Below are 23,942 nucleotides of genomic sequence, written 5' to 3'. Positions count from 1 at the left end.
ATGGATGGCATCTTTGATTTGTGGAGTCCTTATGAACCCCAAGACGCTTCTACATAACTAAGAAGTCTTGATAACCTATTAACACTGGAAAACTGGACTTGGGCTCCATTTGGTTCGCGAGTAACCTGTTAAAGATGTTCTTGCTTCAATCTCTTTCATGTTTGCAAGTAGCTAAAGAAATTGTTCTCCTTTCAAAAAAAGAAAAGGAATTGTTCTTGTTCTAGACAGATAGACTCATTTTTAATTAGATGTATCATCATCATCTTTGTAAATACAAATGATCACATAATAAACAGAAGAAGAATGCTATCTAGCCTCTGAAAATATGATTCTTACGTTGTTTTACATTCTCGGTCCAATTTCAATCCGAGTCACTTTGCTTCAAAGAAGAAGATTCAGTTGCCAAGAGCGCAAGAACTCTAGGCTCACCCTTTCATGAGATATGAGATATATACATGAAAGGACAGGATAGAGGTGGTCGCCACTGGAAGAAGGTGAAAGGAAAATTGACAAGAAAACCTTGGAACTAGTTTGATCTGATTTCTTGGGGCGAGATTTGTAATCCGTTTTTATCGTGGACTTAAACTAAGCCCGTGTTTCTGTAATCCTTCTTTTGTTTGGTTTTAGAAATCCTTCTACGAACAAGTCTCTTTGTCCAAATCCTCTATAGAATAGGAAACCTTTCCAGTCCCCATTTAGGCTAAAGCAAGCACTATATATATGTGCAACTGGCCACAATATTTGTCATTCAGATCTTCAGTACCTAGCACATCTCTTTCGGTTCATACTCGACTTCAGATTCCTTGCACACTCCTGTTCTCTTTTTCTCTCAACTAGTTTCGTTGTTTTATCATGGCCTTGAGAAACACCATAATGATGTTCTTTATTGCAATGGCTTGTTTGGGCGTTTGTTCGGGTGCCTCTTCATCGGAGGCTGTTCACAGTGGAGTTGTTTACAAAGTCGGTGACTCAATTGGGTGGAGCATTTTTGGTGATTACAAGAAGTGGACTTCCACAAAAGAGTTTCACGTCGGAGATACTCTACTTTTCGCTTATGATAAGGAATTTCATAACTTGATGGAAGTGAATGGAGAAGACTACCAATCTTGCAACACAGAGTCTCCTCTAGCACTCTATGCTGCCGGACTTGATTCTATCCCTCTTGACAAACCGGGTGACTATTACTTCATCTGCGGTAGAAATTTCGAACCAGACTGGTATGCCATGACTCTCAAGGAACCAGGTCACTGCCAAGCAGGACAAAAACTTCACGTCAAGGTCACTCTACCAATATCAGATCACCATTTCGTTGCAAGTCCAACCCCAGCACCAGCGCCCAAGTGACATAATGTTTTTTTTTTTCTTAAATTCAATTTCTTCAAGTTAGGCAAATAATGTTTGTAAGTACAGCAAAAAAAAAATAATTGTTTGATCTGTAATGTTTGTTCAAAACTATCTAGCTAATTAAACAGAGTTCCATTACCAAATTCCTGTGCTTTTCCCTTCCATTTGTCTGCTCTTGTATTTTCTTGTTCCTGTTTCAGATATTCTTACTTTGATCTCTTTCATATTAGTGCCTCTCCAAGTAGTCGATGACCAACAGAAAATAAAGAAATTGTTCAGACGACTCTGCAGCATATTATATAAGTTCTGCCGATAGAGAGACTTAAATTTTAATTAGACATCATCATCAATACTTATGATCCCATAATAAATAGAAAAAGATGGTTCTTAGTTCTTACATTGTTCATATGGAGTGGCTCATCCAGTCATCTGCAACTGACAAAATATGACTCACAGAGAAACTTCAATTAGCTTACATCTTCTGCACATTTCAGCTACAAGTAGGCTCTCTGACCAAACTATTAACAAAAGAACAATCCGTTTCATCTTATAGAGGTCTAATACCTATGTCTGAGTTGCAGATTGGGGAAGTTGTAATACTAATTTGTTGTTGTCTTTTATTTTCTGCAGAATGTGATTCTCTCAACTATTTAAGATGCAGCGCTTGTCGTACGAAAATTAGAGATGGCGATTATGTAACTTCCTCAACCTGAATTAACAGCTGACATTACAGTTCTTGTCAAAATAACAGAAGAGATAGCTTCTGAAGATTGCGTGGCCAGCATGGACGAGGACTGGAGGAATATAAAGAACAACTAAAAATTTAAAAAAGGAAAAAAAAAGCGGAAGATAGTAATCACTCACAGATACTGATGGATACAATTGAAATTGCATTCTAAGTTCTGCAAAACTATCAGTACTGAAAATACATACTCAAATGTTCTCTATGAAACAGCCTTGAAATTTAAAAACTACTCAACCCTCGAAAAGTTGAGATACAGACAAGATGCAACTACTTTCAAATGAGCAAAATACAAAAATGTGTATAGCCGAGATAACCAAAAGAAAATAAAAAGAAAAAAGCCTCAAACTCGGGTTGTAGCTAATTGTTAACCACTAATCTCAACACCAAAGAGCTTAAACCCTCTCTTTTTCTCCTCACTAGTGCAATCAGCCTCCAACTCCTTGTTCAAGCTTCCTCTTAAACCGACATCTTGCTCTGTAGTCATACCAACAACAGAACTTTCTGCAGTACTTCTCAGCACATTAATCAAGTGAAATTTTCTCTCGACAGCATCCCCTTGGTACTGGCATCTGTAAATTATTATTTTGTCTTTCTCCTTCAGGTTATACATCTCGAGAAAGTCTCCCCAGCCACTAGTAAAAATAAAGCTTTGTGTACTCTGCCAATATGAACATCCAAATGTCCATGAGTGGCGATGTATATCATACAAAGTGGCAAAGCTATTCCAGCCTTCATCTTCTATTGGGGGGGAATGTAGTGATGCATAATCCCCTTGAATCAGGAAGCACTTGTGAGTGACATCCATATGACTCAGTTCCTTCTTAAAGAGAAAGTCATATGAAATCCCTTGTTCCTTCATGAAGGCCTCTGTATGAAATCCAACACAAGTTGAATGATTCAAAATAAAATTCTGAAGCATCGATGAGTACGTTTTATCCTGCAACATCCTCAGAACTTCCTCAATTGAGCACTGACTTTGGAAAGCGCTCTCTTCTACACTGTAATTAATCCGGTGGAAGTTTAGGGAATGAGCTCGCGGCATCTTGACTGCAGCTCTATCATATGCTTTAGCTGCCTCGATCTCTGTTTCATATGTCCCAAGCCTGTATCGCTTGTAGTTACAGGTGATCCTTGCCCCCCACATACCACCTTTCAGTGGTATCACTCCTTTGAGTTTAGAGGAGGAAGAACCTTGTTGACTGCTTCTAGTACATCTATTCTGATGAGAAGGAGAGGTCGGAGGCAAGTTTTGATCTTGCACCACCATCTCTATTGTTGAGTCAGAACTGACATCCATTGACATCAGAAAAGAGGTTTGAAAATACTCCAGGGAACTGGAAACTGGAGAGAATAACAATGGGGGAAAAGATGAATGTGATGAAATACGCAAGGCTGTTGTCTATTTTAAAAGAGCAGCTTTTAATGTGACATTTAATAGTGCATCACACACTGGTGATGGCTATGGTAAATAAATCTATACGCTTAAATTCTGTTTTATGGTTATGGTAAATAGATCTATACGCTTAAATTCTGTTTTAATATTTTGAACTTATCCAAGGTCATGCAATTTTGGCATGTAACTCTCAGCTCCCATTCTGCAAAAGACATTTGTTTGTTTTTGGAAATATCTCTAAGAACCTAAGTCAGATGAATTGAAAATAAACGTAATGCATAATAACACAAATTTTCTACTTTCCACTGGATTAGATGTGTTTCCTCCTAATTTTTCTGCCTAGCAAATAGAACATCTCAGAGGTCAATTACTTTCCAAGTTGAAGATGCTGGAAGACCATCATATTTACAACAAAAACATGTAATGACATGAAGGAAACACAGTTATAAAGACAACGAAATGAACACTATTGGATGTATTTCTAAGAGATTGAACTGAAGAAAAGAGACATGGAAAATTGGAAAGTGTCTACAAAAGCTTCAACTTGCAGAATGAATTCAACAGTAACTAAATTTAAAGGGACTAAAAAGTTAATAGAAAGGCCAAAAGTGAACTACGGTATAAAACTTTGTGTTTAGACAGGGTTATCCAGATATTATGATGATACGGCTCCAAAGAGTTCCATGGTGAAGTTTGAGTCGTTTTCCCTCATTATGAACATGAAGATTCTAGATTTATAAGAATATCTTATTTAGCATTAGGTGGTTTGGTGGATTTGTTGGAGGTTCTGATTCTGATTCGTCGGTAATTTATTCTCAAGGTGCCCATAACGAAGTTATGGAGAATTGATTTCTCCAGTCAAAAGCTGATCATCTATATGTAAACTGTAGAGTACTAGAGTTCTGCTTGATTTACTAGGATATAATATTTTGCTATATATTGAACTAAGATTTAGTATTCATGTCTATCAGGTAAAACAAAAGGGGAAACTGCTTCTGTGGACATAAGCAATCAGCACCCTAAAATGCAGGAATTTTATGAAAGTAGAGACGGTGATTATGTCCTGATGGGCAGAATTGAAATGACACTAATAATTAGTTCAGTGAAGCAGGTCAATAAACAGACAAGATGCAAGTACTTTCATATGAAGCAACTTAAACAACAAATATAATATATATGATAAGAAGAGTTGCAATTGTTTTGTACATGGGCATAAAAGTACAAATCAGTTAATATCTTTTGTGTTTTATTTTGTTTCCTTTAGAGTACAAGCTGTATTCGGTTACTTGCTTCTAAAAAATAGGTAATTAGGAAATAAAAGCTGTTCAGCCTCAGATGCATTCTAAAAAAGCTCCTGGACTAGATGGCATGCTAACAGTGAGACACTGTGACATAGTGTAGGGAGTACTGTTAATGCCACTTGAATGGTTGTGGGAATGGGATTATAGTGTAGGAGCGTTGAACCATGCTCCAAAGTTGTCCAAAGAGTTGGGATCATCCATAATAGAGGTTGTGGTTAATATTCTTTGCAATGATTGAAAGTAAGAAAGTTCTAGCAACTCTACAAGAAAGTTGGTTTCATGATGAGGATGATTCATTTCTAAAGTCAATTTTGGCTGTGAAAGTTTTCATGCTCGTTGCTAATGAAGAAAATGACTACATGAGCCCTATAGAGGCCAAATAGTTATTTGGTGAGGTCTTGTGGCATCTTTTGTATTTGACAGTCATAACATTAACTCTTCCTCAAGAAGAATCCAAATAGAAGCAAGGGCATTCATGATATTGGATGCCTGGATGAAAATTCAAATAGACTCTGAACATCATTCCTGACAATATAGTCATAAATATTGAATTTTATTGCTTCACTAATACACATTCGAACATCTCGAATGCAAGAGGTTACGCACCTAACAGACACCAACTATTTCGCTGACCCCTCAAATTAACATGCAGGTTACACTGATGATATACAAAAGGGCCTCTACAACCTGTCATTTCCTCATTGCCTGAAAATTAATTTTATTTCTGTCCCGCCACCTAACTCATCCCAAGACAGATTATAGCAAATTTGCCATCTTATTTTCCAGTATACCTTGGCTTCCGCTTCTCAGCAAATGCTGCTAGGGCTTCCAAACGATCTTCTGTGTGCAAGGTCTGCTCATAGCATTCTTCTTCCAGTGCCAAAGCTGATGCCCTATCTACCTCAAGTCCCTGGTCAATAGCTCTTTTCGCCATCCTTATTGCTATTGGACCCTGCTAAAACTAGATACATAAATTTGATTGCAAAGTGATTTATAAACTGCACTATCCTGTAACTAATATGATGACTTACAGTAATGCTTAGTTGAGTCATATTTTCTTTCTGGTTTTTGGAGTTGATTTTTCTTGTTTCTTACTGTTGTGGGGCACGGGTTATACATTTGATCATGAAAACTAAAAGAAGCATTTGTAGGGTAGGGATGAGGAAAAGGGTTAGGGTTACGTAGGGGTCATGGGTTTGAAAGTATGCACCAAAAGAGGAGGTATGTATTCAGTCTTGACCTAAGTAAAGAAGTTTCAATTATATACATCCACTATGATAGAACTGTTTGAACTGTAGTTATCATTGAAAGGCCAAAATTTCACAATTGATTGCCCTTCTATATTAAATTATAGGCGCATACTCAACCAATCTCTATGTAACTTGACAAAAAGAAAAAAAAAGGGGAGCTCTATCGTAAAGTAATTTCATACCTTCTCATTTATATTGCGAGCAACTTCAAGTGCCTTTAGATGAGCTTCACCAGCATGGACACAGTAATTTACCAGACCTGTATTAAGGTACAATTTTAGTGCCAATGGGGGAAAGGAATAAAACCAAAGCAGCTACCAAGTAAGAATACCCATTGACATTGCTTCTCTGCCACCAATCTTCCTCCCAGTCAATATGAGTTCCTTTGCTATTGATCTTCCAACCACTCTAGGAAGTCGTTGAGTCCCACCTGCCCTGTTAAAGGATGTAATCAAGAGAGGTTGATCTGTCACTGCATGGATCATTTATGAAAAAGGAAACTAAAAAAATTTAAAAAGGTATAAGAAAGAAAATGAATAAAATAAGAAGCAATTCAGTTGAAAGAACTTTGTTCAAGAAGGTAATAATATCAATGATGCCACTTAACAATCAGTGTGTCTGGGATAAGAAGTTGAAACTCTTATGTTATAAGAAATGGTCTAGTGATGAAAATCTCTGATATATAGTTGAAGGAGAAATGCCTCGTCAAATAAGATGCAGGGTGCAATGACAATCTGTGAGGAGAACAGCAAGGGCTATAGCATGTCAACAAAAATTTAGCACATACCCGGGAATTATAGCAAGTCCAGTTTCTGGCAATCCCAATACTGCATCTTCTCCTGAACCATAAGGGTGGAAGCAATCAGAGTCTAGTCATTATAACACATTGATGCAGCCTGTTATTTTATAAGCACAATTGGTTTTGCTGTTAAAAATGGAAGTACCACATATCCGAAGATCGCATGATAAAGCCATTTCAAGTCCACCACCCAATGCTGCCCCTTCAATGACAGCGATGGTAGGAATGGGAAGTACCTAATAAGATAGTGTCAAGAAAGATTTAGAGAAAAAAGAAAAGAAAAGAAAGGTTTGCACCAAGACATCTAAGACATATTTCTTATTACAAACTATGGTCTTTGGGTGCTTATATATAGAACATAAAGTTTTCAGCCTCCATTATACCAATTTAGGCAGAACCTTCAAAGGGACTCTTTTGAGGACTTTAGAGTTAGTTTTGTGAGACTTTTAGGAGCAAGCGAGATTCTGTATTGGGAATTAGGTTTAGGAAAAGAAAGCCTATTTTCTCTTCAATTGTCAAGAATCTGAAACAGTTATGGTACAAGGATGACCATATTTTGACCTCAGAACACAGAGCACATTTAAACTTGAATTGAACTACAGATGACTGCAACTATTAGACAATTTTAATAAAATACTGTATATGACAAGATGAAAAAGCAACAAGAAATCTTGAAAATCGCAGGCGAAGGAAACGATTTACCCTTCAACACGAGTGAGCATACCTGGTATTAGCTATGTAAAACACTCAAACCAACTGCTCACCTCAAAGTCCCAAACAGATATTCCAATTCTTATCATTCTAAATGCCATAGTTAACAACAAGCAATTACAGAAAACCACAAAGGTAAAACACGAAGAATGACCTCTAGAAATGAGAATGTGGCACGCAGGTTGTTCACGAAATCTTGAACCTCAGTTGCACTCATCATCTTGCGTTCCTGCCACTCAAATTAAGAGCCATTAACAATTTGACTAGTGAGCAATTCAAGAAAGCCATTACTTCTCCTTTACATAATCGCAGTTGTATCAAATATTTTCATGTAAATGCAAATCAAGAGAGTCACAAACATAACCAAAAAAACATCAATTTGAATACCCAAATACATAAACATATACATATACATGCATTGATTCTAAGAAAGTTATAATTGGATTGCTTACCTTCAAATCTGCTCCTGCACAGAACGCCTTGGGAACTTTACTGCGGATCAACAAAACATTAGCAGATGAATCTTTACTGATAGCTTCAAACGTGTTCTGCAAACCTTTCAGCATATCTTTCCCTATTGCATTTCTCACTTGTGGTCTCTCCAAACTAACTTCAACGATTCCTGTCACCCAAAAAAACCAAATGGGTTTATGGTTTATAAGCTATAAAGACATAAAGCACGATAAAGAAATAAGCTTTGGAATTGAACTTACCGGAATCGGAGTCGGAGAGCCTGTGGAGGCTGACGGACTGAGAGGGTGCTGACTCCAGAATCAGAGTCCGGCAAAGCCATTTGTTGGGTCCGGCGGGAGTGATTGAGTTCTCTGGAAATATAGAGGCTTTGGGTGTGTAATGTCTGAGGGACTTGCTTACAACTCTGAAAGCACCCATCATTTTTGTTCCACAACACTGACTGGACTCTATATATATCAGAATGGGTATGACCATCGGAAATTCGGAATGGTCAGGCTTTCTAATAGAAAAACGACGCGTGGCATATATGAGGCCATTATCGGTAGTTAAGGACAATTTCAGGGGCAATAGGGATATAAAACGAGTGTACGCGTCTTATTCTCATTGCCCAGCCTGACAAATCTAGGTAGTAAAACGATTATATCTTTTGAATAAATATCATGTCGATATATATATATACACTCCGGCTACACTAAGGATGTCCTTAGTTTTTCTTAGGTACGAATTTCCGGTTTTCACCCACTTTCCGATCAAATTTTCACATCTTAACCGTTCAGTTTTTAGGTCCTAATGTATAGATCACCTCTGCAAAATTTCAGCCAAATTGGTGATCATTAAGGCATCCAAAACTGCAAATTACAACAATGTAAACGAACGGTTCCGGTAACAATATATATATATATATATATATATATATATATATATATATATATATATATATATATATATATATATAATGCTCAAAGCAGATTATAGGGGTCATCATTTGGCCCTAAACCCGCCCGGCCCGTAGGGCTGAAGCCCGACCCTTTTTAAAATAGGGTAGGGTATGGGCCATGAGAATGAAACCTGGCTCGGCCCTTTAGGCCCGCCCGAATAAGCCTAATAATTTTCTATTTTTTCTATTTTTTAATTATGTTTCTCTTTTTTCTATAATATGCAATTTATCTATTTCTGTTATAAAGTAGAGAGAAGATAGAGAGAGAAAAGTTGGGAGGAAGTAGAATTTACATCAAAGTACACAACTAATGAGTATTTACGTGGGCAGCCATATAGATAATAATATTTACAACACTCCCCCTTGGATGTCCACCAATGAATGATGATATTGGACTCGCTTATTGTTGCCTCGTTAAAAACCTTGCCAGGTAACAAAAACCCAGTGGGACAAAAATAACCCTGGTCGAAGGACAAAAAGAGCACAACGCGCATATGTCCTAGGTAGCATGCTTCTGGATGCTCTCCCTGATGAGAATCTCCCCCTGATTGTTGCAAGCCTTAATTATGTATGCGATAAGCTACATGTACCATGTATAGTGGTTTGATGTGTCTATCACTGAAGTGAGACCATGTGTGCTTTGCATATAGGGGCTCATCACAAATTTTCATACCTGCAAAGGTTAAACAATACCAACAAAGCTAGACGATTTTCAATAAGCCTTGCCTCATATGATAAGGTTAGAAACAATCTCATATGCTCAAATTCATACACAAAGTAATAGCTAAACAATATAAAGAAATTGACACATTTAACTTTGTATAGTTTAAAACATTGAAAAATCATCATGGCATATCTAGCCATACGCACATCAATATCTTTGTGTATTGATATGTCTCATACAAGCTCTTCAAGAGCTCTAAGTAATTCATAACTTCGTGAAAGTTAAAATATGTTGCAACACAATAATCATAATTCGAATTCGATAGTAGTCTCGTCATAGTACTCATTAAGGCAATTTAGATCTCGTTGACTAGAACGAAATGAGTACATATGAGCTAGCTTTAGACTCTTTGATTCCATGAGTGAGCTTTAGGCTCTTTCAACCTTTCATGGACTTGCATTTGAATCATTCATGTATTTGAATCCCTTGAGGATTGATAAGCAATACGCTTATAATGACACTTTACTTTTGAGATTTTGCTTTTAGCAATGTGTCTTTAAGATCTTCATAATATACGATGAATACGATGACAACATGCCATAAATCTCTCGTCAATATAACAGCTATATGTAACACTGTACTTATAGAAAATTGTCATTCGTATAAGGGAAGATATTCATAATCTCATGTCTCGATAAATAGACATTGTGTCATAGTGATTTATCTTCACTTTTGATAAATGTCCTTTTGTACCATGTAGGGTTAAAGGTCCAAGTATTTCATCACGTTTCAAATATTCAATTTCATTGGAATTGCCTCTTTCCAATTTGGCCAATAATATACTTTGTCGACATTCATAATGAAACGTGGTATAGCATCAATACAGCCCTTAATGATTTTGGTAGCTACCATATGTAAATTATCATCGATGATCATTAATCATAGATCCCACACATTCTTATATACATGCATTAGCTGTAATAAGCTTATTGATATTGGGTACCCATGCCACTTCTGGGGTATATATTGTCACTTCTAGGACAATCATCTCTCATAGATGAATCACGTATAGAATGTGGATCTTTTTACTTATAATCTCATGTAGAGCATTATAGGGCTTGTATAATCTTCCCTTTTTGGGGGCTTAAAACTTTAGACCTGGTGGATACATTCCACACAAATTCACGCCGTTATTCAAATGACAGTAGTCTTTCCTCCCCCTAACGGCGGGAAGACTATCTTATTATGACCACGCACAAAAGATGCGTTCAAATATCTATCACTTTCTTTGGAGTGAAGATCTTCATTGGTTGGTGGCGAAGCCAAACCAAGTTTTATGTCAAAAATATTTTGTCCATTAGCATCAACCATATTGGTTTATGATTGCATCACTAAGACATCATTTCCTAATGGCGTACTTACACCATTTGTATGTGTAGCCATATTAGGAGCTGTGATATTGTTTAATGACATTCTCTTCAGGAGAACTATGTCAATTGGATACACTTGCATCCCACAAATCAAATGGAGTCTACATTGTTTGTATTAATATGGTTGGTCTCAGGGAATTTAACCCAAGCAGATGGTATTTGCATTTAGCATATAATTTTGTCACTATCTTTAATCAAATCACTAGCTTAGATATTTCCCAAAATCAAAATGAGACGGTGGATAAATATCTCACACCAATTCATGTTGTTCTTCAGGAACAATCTTTCTCCTCCTCATGGTAGGAGGATAGTCTCATTAAAGTGACAACTCGCAAATATTTGGTAAATAAACAATTTACTTGTGAGTCAGGTTAGTACGTAGTCATCAAAACTTGTAAGTGATTCCATGCAACATGGTAGACAAAGATGACGTAACAGGTCATGCCAAAATAGTGTATTTGGTTCAAGGAACTTCAGGTTCATGACATCATATGCCTTAATTTACTGCAGAAAATTCAATACAGTATATATCCGATGGCGTAAAGTCTTCTCCAACCATATAGGAGGCAATTAATGCAACAATATTTCAAATTCGGTAACATGATAGTAGCTCATTCGAAGCCATAAATCAAGATCTACAACTCTTGATATGTGTGTTACCATAGCTTTAGTAAACATCAATTATGAAATATTGACAATTGGAATGGACCATATTCATTTTGAACTGCTGGCCAGAATGATATACTCAAAATTTTGAGTTGAAGACTACAAACCATAATAAAAGAGTAACTTTATCACGTGGAGAACCTCAAGTTCACTGGCACGTATGTATTTGTGTAGTCATAAAGAGGAGGGACTTCATGCCCTCATATAATTGGAGATCCAAGAAACTTGAGATTTCAATTTTTCCATTTTATAACAACCTCTTAAAGAACATCAGGTTCCTAGATAATCGGATTAAGAAGCATTTAGTTTCAATGGGAACTCAAGAGGTTACAATGAATCTGAGGAATAACACAATAGTGCTTTCACTTTGCTTGTTGTGAGCAAAAGACATCAGGGATGTGTGATAATCTCAATGTTCTTATTAGTCAATGCAATTTAATTTGACTAGTGCCATTTTGAAAATGGCTTGATAAACATCCACCAAATAGTGTACCATAGGCGACACACGCCCAATTTTTAATTTCCTCACACGCGTGGATGTTAGGGCAATATTTACATTGACTCATGATTTCTCTCTTGCCATGATCCACTTCTGGTGGCATTTCATGGTATAGCCATGTCAATCGGCTTTCTTATCAATGAGATCAATGAGAGGGAGAGGTTATACATCTCTGATAATATTGGAGGCACAGGATGCGAAGAGGCAATAATATATGCTCTTCTGGAGCCATCAATCAGATATGGAAGATCTGAGGTGTTGTTATATTAGCCTCATAAGCATAAGTCTTAATAATGTTTTCTGGACACCATGGATAAAATCGCATTGCCTGAAAATCACTCAAAACATAAGTTTGAAGATGACACAAATCAAATTTGTAAGAATTGAACGGTGGATCTCATAGGATATACACGAAGCTTCTGGTCCGTGTTATACAGGTAAAACATGACGTTCAATTATTGTATTGTTGTTTGATGTAGATTAACATCAAATGCATTTTGAACTTTAGGCCAAAATGATATATTCAAAATGTCGAGTTTAAACTTCATGACCATAACTTATGAGTGAAGGACTTTAGATGGTCATCTAGTTAGTTTGATCATTGAGGAACTTCAAGTCCTCTTGTAATTAAGGATCAAGAAACTACAGGTTCTGATCTCTTTTAATTACAAAATCCACGATCACAAATTTGGGGTATACTCATACTCATTCGTCATAAACCAACAGTTAAATATCTGCTTACTTTTAAATTGGTGTCAAAATAATCCCCTCAAAACTTCAGGTTTGAGGTTGACCCAGATTAAAACTTTATGATAAATTGTTTATATATTCACTCGAGACTTATGGCTCGAGTCTGCACAATTAGAACTCCAAGTTCTAAGGTGGAGTGAATTTCTTGTACACTTATAAGATAATAAAAAAATGTATACAATTGACATACGAAAATTCACTTGAAACTTCTGGTTCGAATTTTTTTTTTTATTCGAACTGCAGGTTCTAAGATTTCGTATGCTCAACTTCAAGTTCAAATAAATTTGATGCTCGAAACTTCAGGCTCGAGGTAATTAAAGTGAAGTTTTGATTTCACTTTTTAACTAATTTTTATTTTGTACTCGAAGCTTCGGGTTCGAGTTTTTATTGTTAGAACTTCGGGTTCTACTATGGTACTTTGAACTTCTGGTTCAAAAAATGTACACTCGAAATTTGGAGGTTCGAGATATCAGACTGCTGGTCCGTATAAAAAAAAGAAAGAAAATTACTTTAATGAAAGAAAAGAAATTAATAGGATGTGAGCAAATAAATAAAATAATAATGAAAAGTTCTGGTTCCATTAATGAATAGAATACACAGAACTTCTGGTCTGGTTCATGATAATCTTCTATCTCTCTTCAAATTGCACAAGAACATAATATTGTCTTCTAGACAAATTCTCTTTAAAAAAATGTATAGTCAAGAGGCTTCTGGCATTGACTTGGTGTCCATCCTCGAACTACAATTAGAGGAACTTCAGGCCCTCTTATAATTGGGGATTAAGATGAGTTTATATATTCGATTGTATAGCTCTGAGGATCTTCTGGCCCTCGTAATTGTATAAACTCTGAAGAGCTTCATGTCACAATTTTCCAATTTTCATTTCATGACCCTAGAGGAACTTCAGGTCCCCATATGATCATGGATCAAGCAACATGCGATTTTGATCATTGTATAATTCTGAGGAACTTCTGGCCCTCGTTAAGCTTTGAGAAATTTCATGTCACAATTTTCTATTATGCAACTCTTGAGGAACTTCAGGTTAAAATGGGTGTGGGACCAAATTTAACACCAATTAGCAAAGATCGAGCCAAGCAGAATTAAGATAAAAACACAAACGGGTACAGAATTCAAATGAAGTTGAAAACTGTTTCGAGAAGGCGTTAAATCTGGTATTTGTATGCAATCTCCACTGACCACCAAAATATTGGCGAAAGGAGTGCATAATGATTCAATGAACATTCTCCTCTCTCTGGAAACAAAAGAACACATTAGTGAAAACTTACGTATAGGGTGAACTTGAGTGATTGATGGACAACGTGAACATTCTTCTTTCACAGTGTAAAGTGTGGTGGGTACACTTGACCAAAGTAGAATAGCTGAATAGGTCAGGCTAGTCATAAAGCCATGGTGTGGGTTTCTTTTCTTCCTAACTTTTATACATAATAAAATAACAATTATAATTCAAAAAATGTTCTCTTACTTTCATGCTGGATGTGTAATATAATATAGAAAAGAGACTCTGATATGTAATATAACTCTGATATAGAAAAGAGATCAACTCATCTGCAGAGTCATACTTGTTTACAAACTTAATTAAGAAATTTAATCTCATCAAAACTCTGATCAGAAAAATCTTTGTCATTTTTTATGATCTTTAGGCAACATGCACTCCTGTGTGAAGATCATGAGCCTATACAATCTTATTGAATGCAGCCGTACCCAGATATTCAGCTATATAGTGTCTGTCTGCAATCATGGTCTTTAGCACAACAGGCAAATCCTTGTTTCCTTCAAATCCAGTCCTACAAATGGCACAATACATAATGGGTAAATTCCTCCTATGGTACCTGAGGTATTGCTACTTGGACAGTTTGATACCCGATGTATTAAAGGGGAGAGTTCGGTACCTGAAGTTAGACTCTGTTTGACACTCTGGTACTTCTGTTAATTTTTCTGTTAAATGTAAGGATAAAATTGACATTTAGAATATATGTATAAAAACATAATAAAAAAACATGAGTTTGTGGGTTGATTGCCGTTCTTCATAATTTTATAGGTATGAATTAATGTTTATGAGTTATGTTGAAGGTGAAATATTCGAATTTTATGTTAAAAAAATATAATAATCAGATATTTTTTTTGTACTATTCTCTATGAATCCACTGATTTTCCTCCAAAACTTAGATTTTTCCTCCTCTTCATAAACACAATGCGATGATATTATTTGGTATTATTTTAGGTCTTCATACCTATAAAATTATGAAGAAAATCAACCCACAAACTCATGTTTTTTTATTATGTTTTTATACATATATTCTAAATGTCAATTTTATCCTTACATTTAACAAACAAATTAACAGAAGTACCAAAGTATCAAACGGAGTCTAACTTCAAGTACTAAACTGCCCCCTTTAATACATCAGGTATCAAACTGTCCAAGTAGCAATACCTCAGGTACCATAGGAGGAATTTACCCATACATAATTACAGCTGATAGATATATAAACTCAAACTCCTATGTAAAGATTCAAATATAGATACAAAAAGACCCTCTAAGTTAAGTGTTTTTCCTAGTGATGATGAATTAATGAACTGTCAATGTCTTTAAATGTCTTAAATGTGACGGACTTATTCTTAATTTGGTCTGTCATGATTTAAAAATGCTACTTATACTGGAGATGCACACGACAAATTCAGCTACAATACAACCAAAGCTATAGAAAGCAAATTATGCACAACAAAGCTAATTTTTCTGAGTATGACTCAAGTCGAAAACTTCATAGTTATTTTCATGCACTGGTATTAATTTTCAGTTTCATCAGCTTTATTTGAAGCAAAGGAGTACCATGTCTCACACATTTAATACATTACTATTACCAAATTGCATGAAAACATATAACATTAGTTCTGTTACTTCTGTATAGTATATTTGGACTCATTGCAGAAGATACAGTACGTGATCTGCCATAGCTAGAAAGGTTCAAATTGAAGTCAGATATCAGGGCCAATTCAATCCAAAAACAATCATGTTACATTTGTTAAAACAAAACCTAAAGCTTTCTAAGTTGCCTACCTTCTTGTTCTCTTTGCTCTCTCCCTCTCTCTTTTTGTTTCTCTCTGTGTCGACTGTCGAGCGCCCGCTGCGGTCCATGTGTTACTCCTTTGAATTTGGAGGAAGGACCTCAGTTTCCAGTTGCTGAGCCACTTTGAAAAGTGGATGATCTCATGAGAGATTGCAACGCGAAGACAGTGACAAAGGAGTAGACATGGATAGAGTGAAATGTACACAACATGTTGCCCATGGTAACTCAAGTTATGCACGTCTCAAATGATCTCTATGAAACAGTTGAGATACAGACGAGACGAGATGCAACTACTTTCAAATGAGCAAAATACGAAAATGTGTATATATAGCTGAGATAGCCAAAGGAAAATAAAAAATAAAAAGCTTCAAACTCGGGTTATACATTCCATATGTCTTCTTGGTCAACACCAATGAAGAGCATTGGAACGATCATGTTAGAGAGTTGAGCTTGATTATCCTTTGCTATCCCATACCACGACTTACAAACAACATTGAATCCTAAATAATAGGATAGTAACACTAATCACTCTACAACCGAGTCTAAAAAGTGTTCTGGAAGATTTTTCCAATCTCTCTCCATCGTTTCCAATTGAGAAGGAGTGAGCAGAATTTCCGGAAGAAACATTTTATTGCTTGGTAAAGAAATTTCTCGTCTCCCTCTATTATAGATAATTCTGTCAACTACCTCAAATACTAGGAATAGGAACGAGATACTTCGACATCACTAGGATTAGGAATTGATTTTAGCAGGTATTTCAATCTCTACTAGTATTGTCAATTTGAGGCTTGATTTAGTTTTTTTTTTTTTTTTTTTTTTTTTTGAGAAGATGAAAATTCTATTAATAACCAAACAGATTACAAAGCATTGGAACTATAGTGACGGGACCGTCAACATGAGTAACTTCCATGAGCCAAAAAAGCCCAACCCCTAACCAAATTTTACGCCCATACCCGCGAGCTACAATGAGTAACAACCAAACTTGTAACGATACAACCCAGCCACCAACATTAAGATGAACTGTTTTCACTCATTCGGACACTGTGTCCCAAAACAGCCAGACCACGTGTAAGGGTGATTCACCATCACGTTGATAACCAAAAAGCACCGACAAAAGACCAGACCATGACACAGCAAAACGACCATGACACCATAACAATGGTATCGACACTACACAGAAACACCCAAACCCTCACTCACAAGAGGAGGGACTTATTTTCAACAAGACAACAACTAAAAACAAAAGAAAAACTAAGCAACCGGAAACAAAAGACCACTAGAGAGACCCAAGAACAAAGGCTCGGCCCAAACACCACCTCCCCCAGCAAAAAGCAAGTGCAGCAGGCAACCATTCCAGCCGCCAGTGAGCCCCTTCGCCACCACACCGCGCCCTGCAACAAAACGCCGTCGCGCCGCTGCACCGCCTTGTCACGCCGCAAACAACTCCTACACCAAGCTGACGACCCCAAAAAGATCCCAAACCGAAGCTGAGACAGATCCCTTCCGGGATCGCCATAGCCGCGATTCGATCTGATCAACCACAGCCCAAATCGCAGGATCGGTGGCATCAGTTTCCACCTCCGAAAATCCGAGTTCCGTCGTTGCTCCTCCTTTGCCATCGCCTCCGATCCAAGAGGAACAGATTGAGATCAATCCACCCAACTCGGAAACGAAGACCCATCCTCCCTCCCTAGACCATACCGCTGCCCTGAAACCCCTCCACTACTCAGAATCGACATCCTCTCCCGGGCCAAAACGCAGCGGCTGGAGCGCCGATAACGTTCGGCCCGGAGAGAACAAACACACCGTCGGGGTTTTTTTCTCTTCTTCGCCCAAGGGTGGGAGATCTCTGAGAGAAGATCTAATGTGAGGCTTGATTTAGTTTGACGGAGTGTAATGTGATAAATTCTTTAAAACAATTCGGATTTAAATAAACTAATAAACGAAGGGAGGAAACCCAACAAGTTACAATTGCAACAGGCATGCATTGGAAATAAGGTTGTTTAGGGCTTTAGGCCTTTATTCTTTGACATCAAAGATCCTTCAAACTCCAAAGCTCGAGTCTTTAGGTTCTATCGGCCTCTTTCAACATCCAAGATCTCCATTTCTTAGGCTTTCAGTCTCTCACAACTTCTGAATCCATTGCTCAAGTCCAAGCTGCTTCAAAGGAGGTCTTAAATTTGGCTTACGTTGCTGAGGGCGCTTCCATTTCCCAGTGATCATCGTTGCCGGAGAATGATGAAAATTTGTTGTGTCTGCTAAAGCCTTTCTTTTAATAGCAACATCCTTTCTGCCTGCTAATGGAACTGTTCCCTTACTACTCTCTGCTGGTCTTTTTGAAGAGTTTTCATCATTTCTCGCTGTAAATTTGCGTTTCCTTGTTGTAATGAAACCATCTTTTGATATTCCTTTTCCCTCATCCTTTCTTTCTTTGCTTCCATGAGTTGATTTGCTTACCGATGCTCCTTTAACTGGAATTAACTCTGAATCACTTTTGAATTGTAAACAATCTTCTGCATGGACCGTTGCTTCTGAGCTCTCCTGTAAAGTGGAACCGCTACTCTGAATCAAGTTTTGTGGATATTTGCCATCATTACTGCACATACTTCTCTGTTTGTTCGATGGCTTAAATCTGGTTCCATGGAAAGTCTCTTGATCTCGCTTGCATTGAGAATCTCCTTTGTTGAAGCTTGATGTATCACCATGTTTTGCTTGACTGGTACCATGGTTTTGCACTGTTTTAGGTGTAAATTCAAGACACAAATCATTCCGACCAGATAGATTTTCATCATCTCCAGTGGTTGGGTCAACAACCTGTTATGGACAATTATGATATCAGTAATTTGAAAATACAGGACCATTGGGACTAATAGATTCAAAACAGAAGAAAGATAGATTAAAAAAAAGAACAAAAAGAGGAGCTATAAGGAAAAGTAAGACTACCACACCACATCTGCAAGAGGTGTTATATTTTGCGAACTCTTCTGACTGTACCTTCTCAACATCAACCTCTTCACTATCACTTTCCTTTTTACTAAAACCCTCCAAACCCTCTCCCTCTTCTCCGTTACTGGGTTCAACCAAAACCTCATCCTTCTCATCTATTCTATCTCTACAACCAAAATCTCCAACACCATCAGCTGTATCCAAAGGAGACTCATACACATAGCTTGAGAACCAGTTTCTGATGTCAGTAGGCTCTGAAAGATCAGGAAGCATAACAAATCAGTGACTTTGCTATATGTATTTTTTTTTCTTAAACATCTACCGAATATTTTGATTGCCGAAAAAATGGATGCAAAGATATTATTCAAAGACTCCACTTCTAATATACAAATTTATCTTAATAAATTGATTACAGATATGTGTGAGTGTGTGTGTGTATTCTCGGCAGCCATACAATTTGGGAAAGAAAAACCTTCAGGAGTAACTGATACAAACCTGACAAGTGTGAAGAGGAATCCAAAGGACCCGGAACCTACAAGAAGAGAATTGTGTCAGACTCCTGAAGGTATAAATTTTTATTCCTACAAAAATTATTGGGAGGAAGTAGACTCTTCTCTGCAAAGACCTCGAGGAAAATTGGTGGTCAACATATTGGAATGGTGGATACTTTCATGAGGTGGTTGGTAAAGTATGAGGTTTCCATGAGGAAATAACTTGTGTGCAAGTATGCAACCAATGAAGAAAATTGCATTGTTCTGTTTGACATATATATAATGATCTTGGTATAGGGTTTAGAGACTGATAAAGTAATACCATACACGTGGACAACTTTGGTGACGTGGAGCCCGTGTGCATACCATGTTAAACAGCGACAAGCGTGGCCAGTGACCCACCATTGTATCGATATTGTCCCAACTTAACCAACCAATAGATGTTGGGTTTTAATCACAAAAGGCCTCGGTACAATTGGGTGAGATCCACCCACTTATAAGTTCTATTTTATTTGTCACTTTTCCAATGTGGGATCTTCCCTCTCCAACATGCCCCCTCACGTGCAGCCTAACTCTAGGTCTGCACGTGAAATTAATTAATCCAATTTCCACATTGGAAATTGGGACACAAGTCTCATATCGGAGACTTGGTCAATACAATCCAAGGCCCACATTGGACACTTGGTAATTTCGATGGCAATACAAGGAACCCCATTTGGGCTCATGATATGTGCCTACGTGGAGAGAAGGTCCCTCTCCAACAGAGACTTGGCTTGTTGATATCTTGATGAATAAATAAAAGTTTCTCTTTAAAAGCAAGGAATATGTAAAAAGAGATGAACCAAAGTAGTACCTTACTTACAGGCTGCCTATCATGCTTGGTAACTCTCCAAGAGCTGTCACATGTTGCAAGCCCTGCTGACTGTTTCTTCTCTCCCGCAACCTCTTCACCAACACGACTGTTTCTTCTAAAATCCCCCAAATCCTCTTCATTATCTCTCTTTTCAACCCTAAATCCATCCTTCTCACATTTACTTTCTTTGCAAACAGAATCTCCAAAACTATCAGTTGTATCCAAGGAAGGAGACTCATACACATAGCTTGAGAACCAGTTTCTGATGTGAATAGGTTCTGATAGACCAGGATAAGAAAAAGAGACCAAATTACATTCTTTACTTAATATAATAAGCTACATCTTATGTTTAATTTCCTAGACAACAAAGAAAGCAGAGAATATGAATTTCTAATATACATTTTCTCAGTAGCTGAACCATTCAATAGATTAGCTGGAAAAATAACTTGAGGAGCAAGTGATACACACCTGAAAGGAGCGAATGTGATTCCAGAGGACCTGGAGTCTGCAAGAAGTTTGTATTAGATACTTTTATGTCGTAAAATGTAGTGTGAATACAATATTTCTTGAGAAGAAGTTTCTTTGAAAAGTTAAAGAAAGGGTGAACTTGGTGCTGGACGATTGAAACAAAGGGTAATCGTGGATTGGATAATGCGGCTTAGATTTTTTGAGCCTGAAGGCCTGTGAAAAGATCCTCTTAAGAATTCTTGAGCATAGACCATATTGGGATCCACTACTAGTTTATTGCAATATCCTGGTTTTAATTTTATTGATTATGGATCTCTATTGTTCTTTCTGACTATTGCATCTTGGAAATATGAATTCACTGATTTAGGATATTGGAATTAGCTACGTAAAAGGAAAAAGAGACATACACAAATATTACCTCACTTACAGGCTGCCTTGCCTGCTTAGTATCTCTCCAAGAGCTGTCACAATTTGCAAGCTCTCCTGACTGTTCCTTCTCACCCACAATCTCTTTACTAACACTGCTGTTTGTACTAAAATTCCTCAAATCCTCTTCATTTTCTCTGTTGCTGTTTTCAACCAAAAACCCATCCTTCTCAAATTTACTTTCTTTACAAAGAGAATCGCCAAAACCAGCAGTTGTATCCAATGAAGGAGACTCATACACATAGCTTGAGAACCAGTTTTTGATGTGCGTAGGCTCTAACAGATTGAAAACCACATACAGGTCAGTTGCTTTGTAACTTTAATGCTTAATATTTACCAAATCAGAGAATATCATACAAAGACTACATTGCTTATTTACATTTTTCTCAGTAGACAAGCATTTCCGTAAACTAGGGGAAAGACAATAACTTCAGGAATAAGTAATACGGACCTGAAAGGGACGAAGGTGACTCAAAAGAACCTGAAATCTGAAGAAGTAAATTTTGCCAAATGTGAGAAATTGTTCATTACTACTTTTCAATAAAACGTTGAAATCCAATTCAGAACCACAAATTATGAAAAGAATCTCATTCTATTCCACAATGGTAAAGTATTATTGTTACCTCTTTGCCGGTATCAGAACCTTCAGATATGCAAACGGACTGCACAGGGCCTAACTTGAATAGCTGAAGAACACAAAAACACACACCAAAATCATATTTCTAACTTTATCATCATTGAACTCAACATTCTCCTACATACTAATAATCCAACGGATAATTCGAACAAAAAGTAAGAAATACAGTCTATTTGGTCGCCGCTAAAGAATGAAAACATACATAATTGAATCCAACTATTCTCTTCTATCAACTAGAACTTCAATTACATGATAACAGAGATATATTATTTTACCCTCTGCGTTTCTTTTTTATCAACCAAACGAGCAGCGAAACCAAATACTTAAATTTTGTCACAGATGAGAAATAATCTCAAATTTCATAACTACTTTTCAGTACAATGTTGAATCCAAATCAGAACCACCAATTATAAAAGTAATCTCATTCTATTCCACAAGAGACAGAACCCATAAATCAAAAGGGGACAAGAAGCAAGACTACCTTTCTTAAGCATTGGTTTTGTGAAGAGCTGCCACATTTGACAACCCCATTTGAGTTCTGCTTCTTATGAACAAAGACTCCAACTTTATTTCCATTTTCCATAAACCCACATGAATCTCCTCCATCTTTTTCTCTTTTGATCTCGCCGGTATCAAATTCATTGCAAAAAGAATTGGAATTCATTGCAGGTGATTCATAGCGGTAGCTTGAGAACCAATTGCCTAGATCAGGAGGTTCTAACATGACAAATACTAAAATAAATGAAACCAAACTAACAAGACAAAACAAAATATTTCAGAGACTGGGAAAAGAGGTACAAACCGGAAGGGATGGAGAGAGAGCAGGAAGAACCCGGAATCTGCAAACTCAGAAACAAAGGACATATCAGCAATCAAAGTTTTTGAAATTCTAATGCACTGTGGAAATCAAGTGGGACCATTTTACTTGGGAATCAGAGGTTTGGAGTTTCTGCTTCGAATGCTCCATCGGATTCCACCCCCAGCCACAACAGCAAAGTGCTTTGATTCTACCTATAAGAGATGGCGCGCCAAAATTTGTGGGTATTTCAATTTCATTTGATTCTCCCGCCATCTGTTAACTTTGCTGGGTACTACATTGGGCTTAATAACCTTTGGCAGTCCATGTGTTTGGGCTTTAATTGTTGTGGGTCTTTCCATTAGTGATGCGATGGATAAATTTCATCCCGGGTCTCACGGAGTACTTTCATCACTCCTTTGTATTCAGCAATTTCATTAAAATATATTTGAGAGCAACTGTACCATCTTTTATTTAAAACCTATTTACCAAGAATATGGAATACGACTCCATTCATATTTTCAATTGTTCATATTAATAGTTATATTACAGGTCATTCCGATTGATATAGTTTTTCTGTAAATACTGTAGTCTCGACCATTGGTGCAAAAGAGTACGTGAAAGTCTGATTTCTAGTTTTTTGGCCATTTCAACCCTACTCTAATCAGGTACCATTTCTATTGATTTCGCTACTTAATTCAAAACTGAATTGTTTGCTCAACTATCATAGTTGCAATTCATATCTTTGGATTTGAAGATTACATCGTTTTCAATAGATCTCATTGTGTATTTTAATTACCGGTGATTGACAATATTTTCTTGATTTTTTCCCCAATTTTTTGTTTTAGATACAAACTTGACAAGAACCATGAAGAATTCTATCATATATCTCTTTCTTCTTCTTTTTTTTGTTCTTTTTGATTCGTCAAACTTCATTATGAAATTAAATCTTGTTTATAATCTCATAACAAGTTGGAGATCAATTCGTTTGAAAAGAGGGTTTCACACTTTGTCGGAGCAGAATCTAAAGGACACAATCAATAGATACTACATGAATGGAAGAAAATCCTTACGAATTTTTGGTGCAAGGCTTTGAAAGGACACAATCAATAGATACTAGTTTACATGAATGGAAGAAAATTCATTATCAATTATTTTGATTCAAGAATCTATCTTAATTGATATATTATCGAATCAATAATTTACCAAAAGAAAAATATCGCGCCATGTAAAAACTATGCATCTTGATCGGCACCATTGGTAACTTTTTATTGTG

General features: G+C 36.8%; 4 protein-coding genes across 5 annotated transcripts; 1 reads left to right on the top strand and 3 right to left on the bottom strand.

The window, feature by feature from the left end:
- Nucleotides 1-891: 891 nt before the first annotated feature.
- On the top strand, nucleotides 892-1,344 carry LOC133744807 (mavicyanin-like). The gene has a single exon (XM_062172849.1). It carries the CDS (start codon nucleotides 892-894, stop codon nucleotides 1,342-1,344), a length of 453 nt encoding a protein of 150 aa, XP_062028833.1.
- An 850-nt stretch (nucleotides 1,345-2,194) lies between these two features.
- LOC133741809 (AP2/ERF and B3 domain-containing transcription factor At1g51120-like) lies at nucleotides 2,195-3,941 on the bottom strand. The gene has a single exon (XM_062169526.1). It carries the CDS (start codon nucleotides 3,390-3,392, stop codon nucleotides 2,454-2,456), a length of 939 nt encoding a protein of 312 aa, XP_062025510.1. The 5' UTR covers nucleotides 3,393-3,941; the 3' UTR covers nucleotides 2,195-2,453.
- A 1,300-nt stretch (nucleotides 3,942-5,241) lies between these two features.
- Nucleotides 5,242-8,452, bottom strand: LOC133743681 (probable enoyl-CoA hydratase 2, mitochondrial). Its single transcript, XM_062171694.1, has 8 exons — nucleotides 8,257-8,452; nucleotides 7,996-8,165; nucleotides 7,698-7,772; nucleotides 6,978-7,068; nucleotides 6,821-6,872; nucleotides 6,365-6,468; nucleotides 6,216-6,292; nucleotides 5,242-5,735 (listed from the first exon to the last, which is right to left on the bottom strand). The coding sequence occupies exons 1-8, from the start codon at nucleotides 8,435-8,437 to the stop codon at nucleotides 5,559-5,561; spliced, it is 927 nt and encodes a 308-aa protein (XP_062027678.1). The 5' UTR covers nucleotides 8,438-8,452; the 3' UTR covers nucleotides 5,242-5,558.
- Nucleotides 8,453-17,953: 9,501 nt separating this feature from the next.
- Nucleotides 17,954-22,849, bottom strand: LOC133706481 (uncharacterized). 2 transcript variants are annotated; one of them, XM_062132017.1, is made up of 11 exons: nucleotides 22,796-22,849; nucleotides 22,673-22,709; nucleotides 22,352-22,587; nucleotides 21,857-21,919; nucleotides 21,685-21,721; nucleotides 21,226-21,509; nucleotides 20,808-20,844; nucleotides 20,340-20,617; nucleotides 19,491-19,527; nucleotides 18,993-19,249; nucleotides 17,954-18,863 (listed from the first exon to the last, which is right to left on the bottom strand). In XM_062132017.1, the coding sequence occupies exons 1-11, from the start codon at nucleotides 22,835-22,837 to the stop codon at nucleotides 18,174-18,176; spliced, it is 1,998 nt and encodes a 665-aa protein (XP_061988001.1). In that variant the 5' UTR covers nucleotides 22,838-22,849; the 3' UTR covers nucleotides 17,954-18,173. The 2 variants fall into 2 exon arrangements, with proteins under 2 accessions (XP_061988001.1, XP_061988002.1); XM_062132018.1 differs by having other exon boundaries at nucleotides 19,044-19,249.
- Nucleotides 22,850-23,942: the final 1,093 nt, after the last annotated feature.

This window comes from Rosa rugosa, chromosome 4 (genome assembly GCF_958449725.1).
Source record: "Rosa rugosa chromosome 4, drRosRugo1.1, whole genome shotgun sequence".
NCBI classification, from domain to species: domain Eukaryota; kingdom Viridiplantae; phylum Streptophyta; class Magnoliopsida; order Rosales; family Rosaceae; genus Rosa; species Rosa rugosa.
Note: the sequence above shows the minus strand (reverse complement) of the source record. Positions and strands in the feature narration are given on the sequence as shown.

Excerpts from the sequence above, each read along its gene's own strand:
- LOC133744807 (XM_062172849.1), top strand. The coding sequence starts at position 892 with ATGGCTTGTTTGGGCGTTTGTTCGGGTGCCTCTTCATCGGAGGCTGTT.
- LOC133741809 (XM_062169526.1), bottom strand. The coding sequence starts at position 3,392 with ATGTCAATGGATGTCAGTTCTGACTCAACAATAGAGATGGTGGTGCAA.
- LOC133743681 (XM_062171694.1), bottom strand. The coding sequence starts at position 8,437 with ATGATGGGTGCTTTCAGAGTTGTAAGCAAGTCCCTCAGACATTACACA. Across the intron at positions 7,773-7,995 it reads GTGCAGGAGCAGATTTGAAG|GAACGCAAGATGATGAGTGC; the intron begins GTAAGCAATCCA and ends TTTGAGTGGCAG. Across the intron at positions 6,469-6,820 it reads GGACTTGCTATAATTCCCGG|GGCAGGTGGGACTCAACGAC; the intron begins GTATGTGCTAAA and ends ATCCTTTAACAG.
- LOC133706481 (XM_062132017.1), bottom strand. The coding sequence starts at position 22,837 with ATGGAGCATTCGAAGCAGAAACTCCAAACCTCTGATTCCCAA. Across the intron at positions 21,920-22,351 it reads AAAACCAATGCTTAAGAAAG|CTATTCAAGTTAGGCCCTGT; the intron begins GTAGTCTTGCTT and ends TGTGTTCTTCAG. Across the intron at positions 19,528-20,339 it reads ATAGGCAGCCTGTAAGTAAG|GTTCCGGGTCCTTTGGATTC; the intron begins GTACTACTTTGG and ends CTCTTCTTGTAG.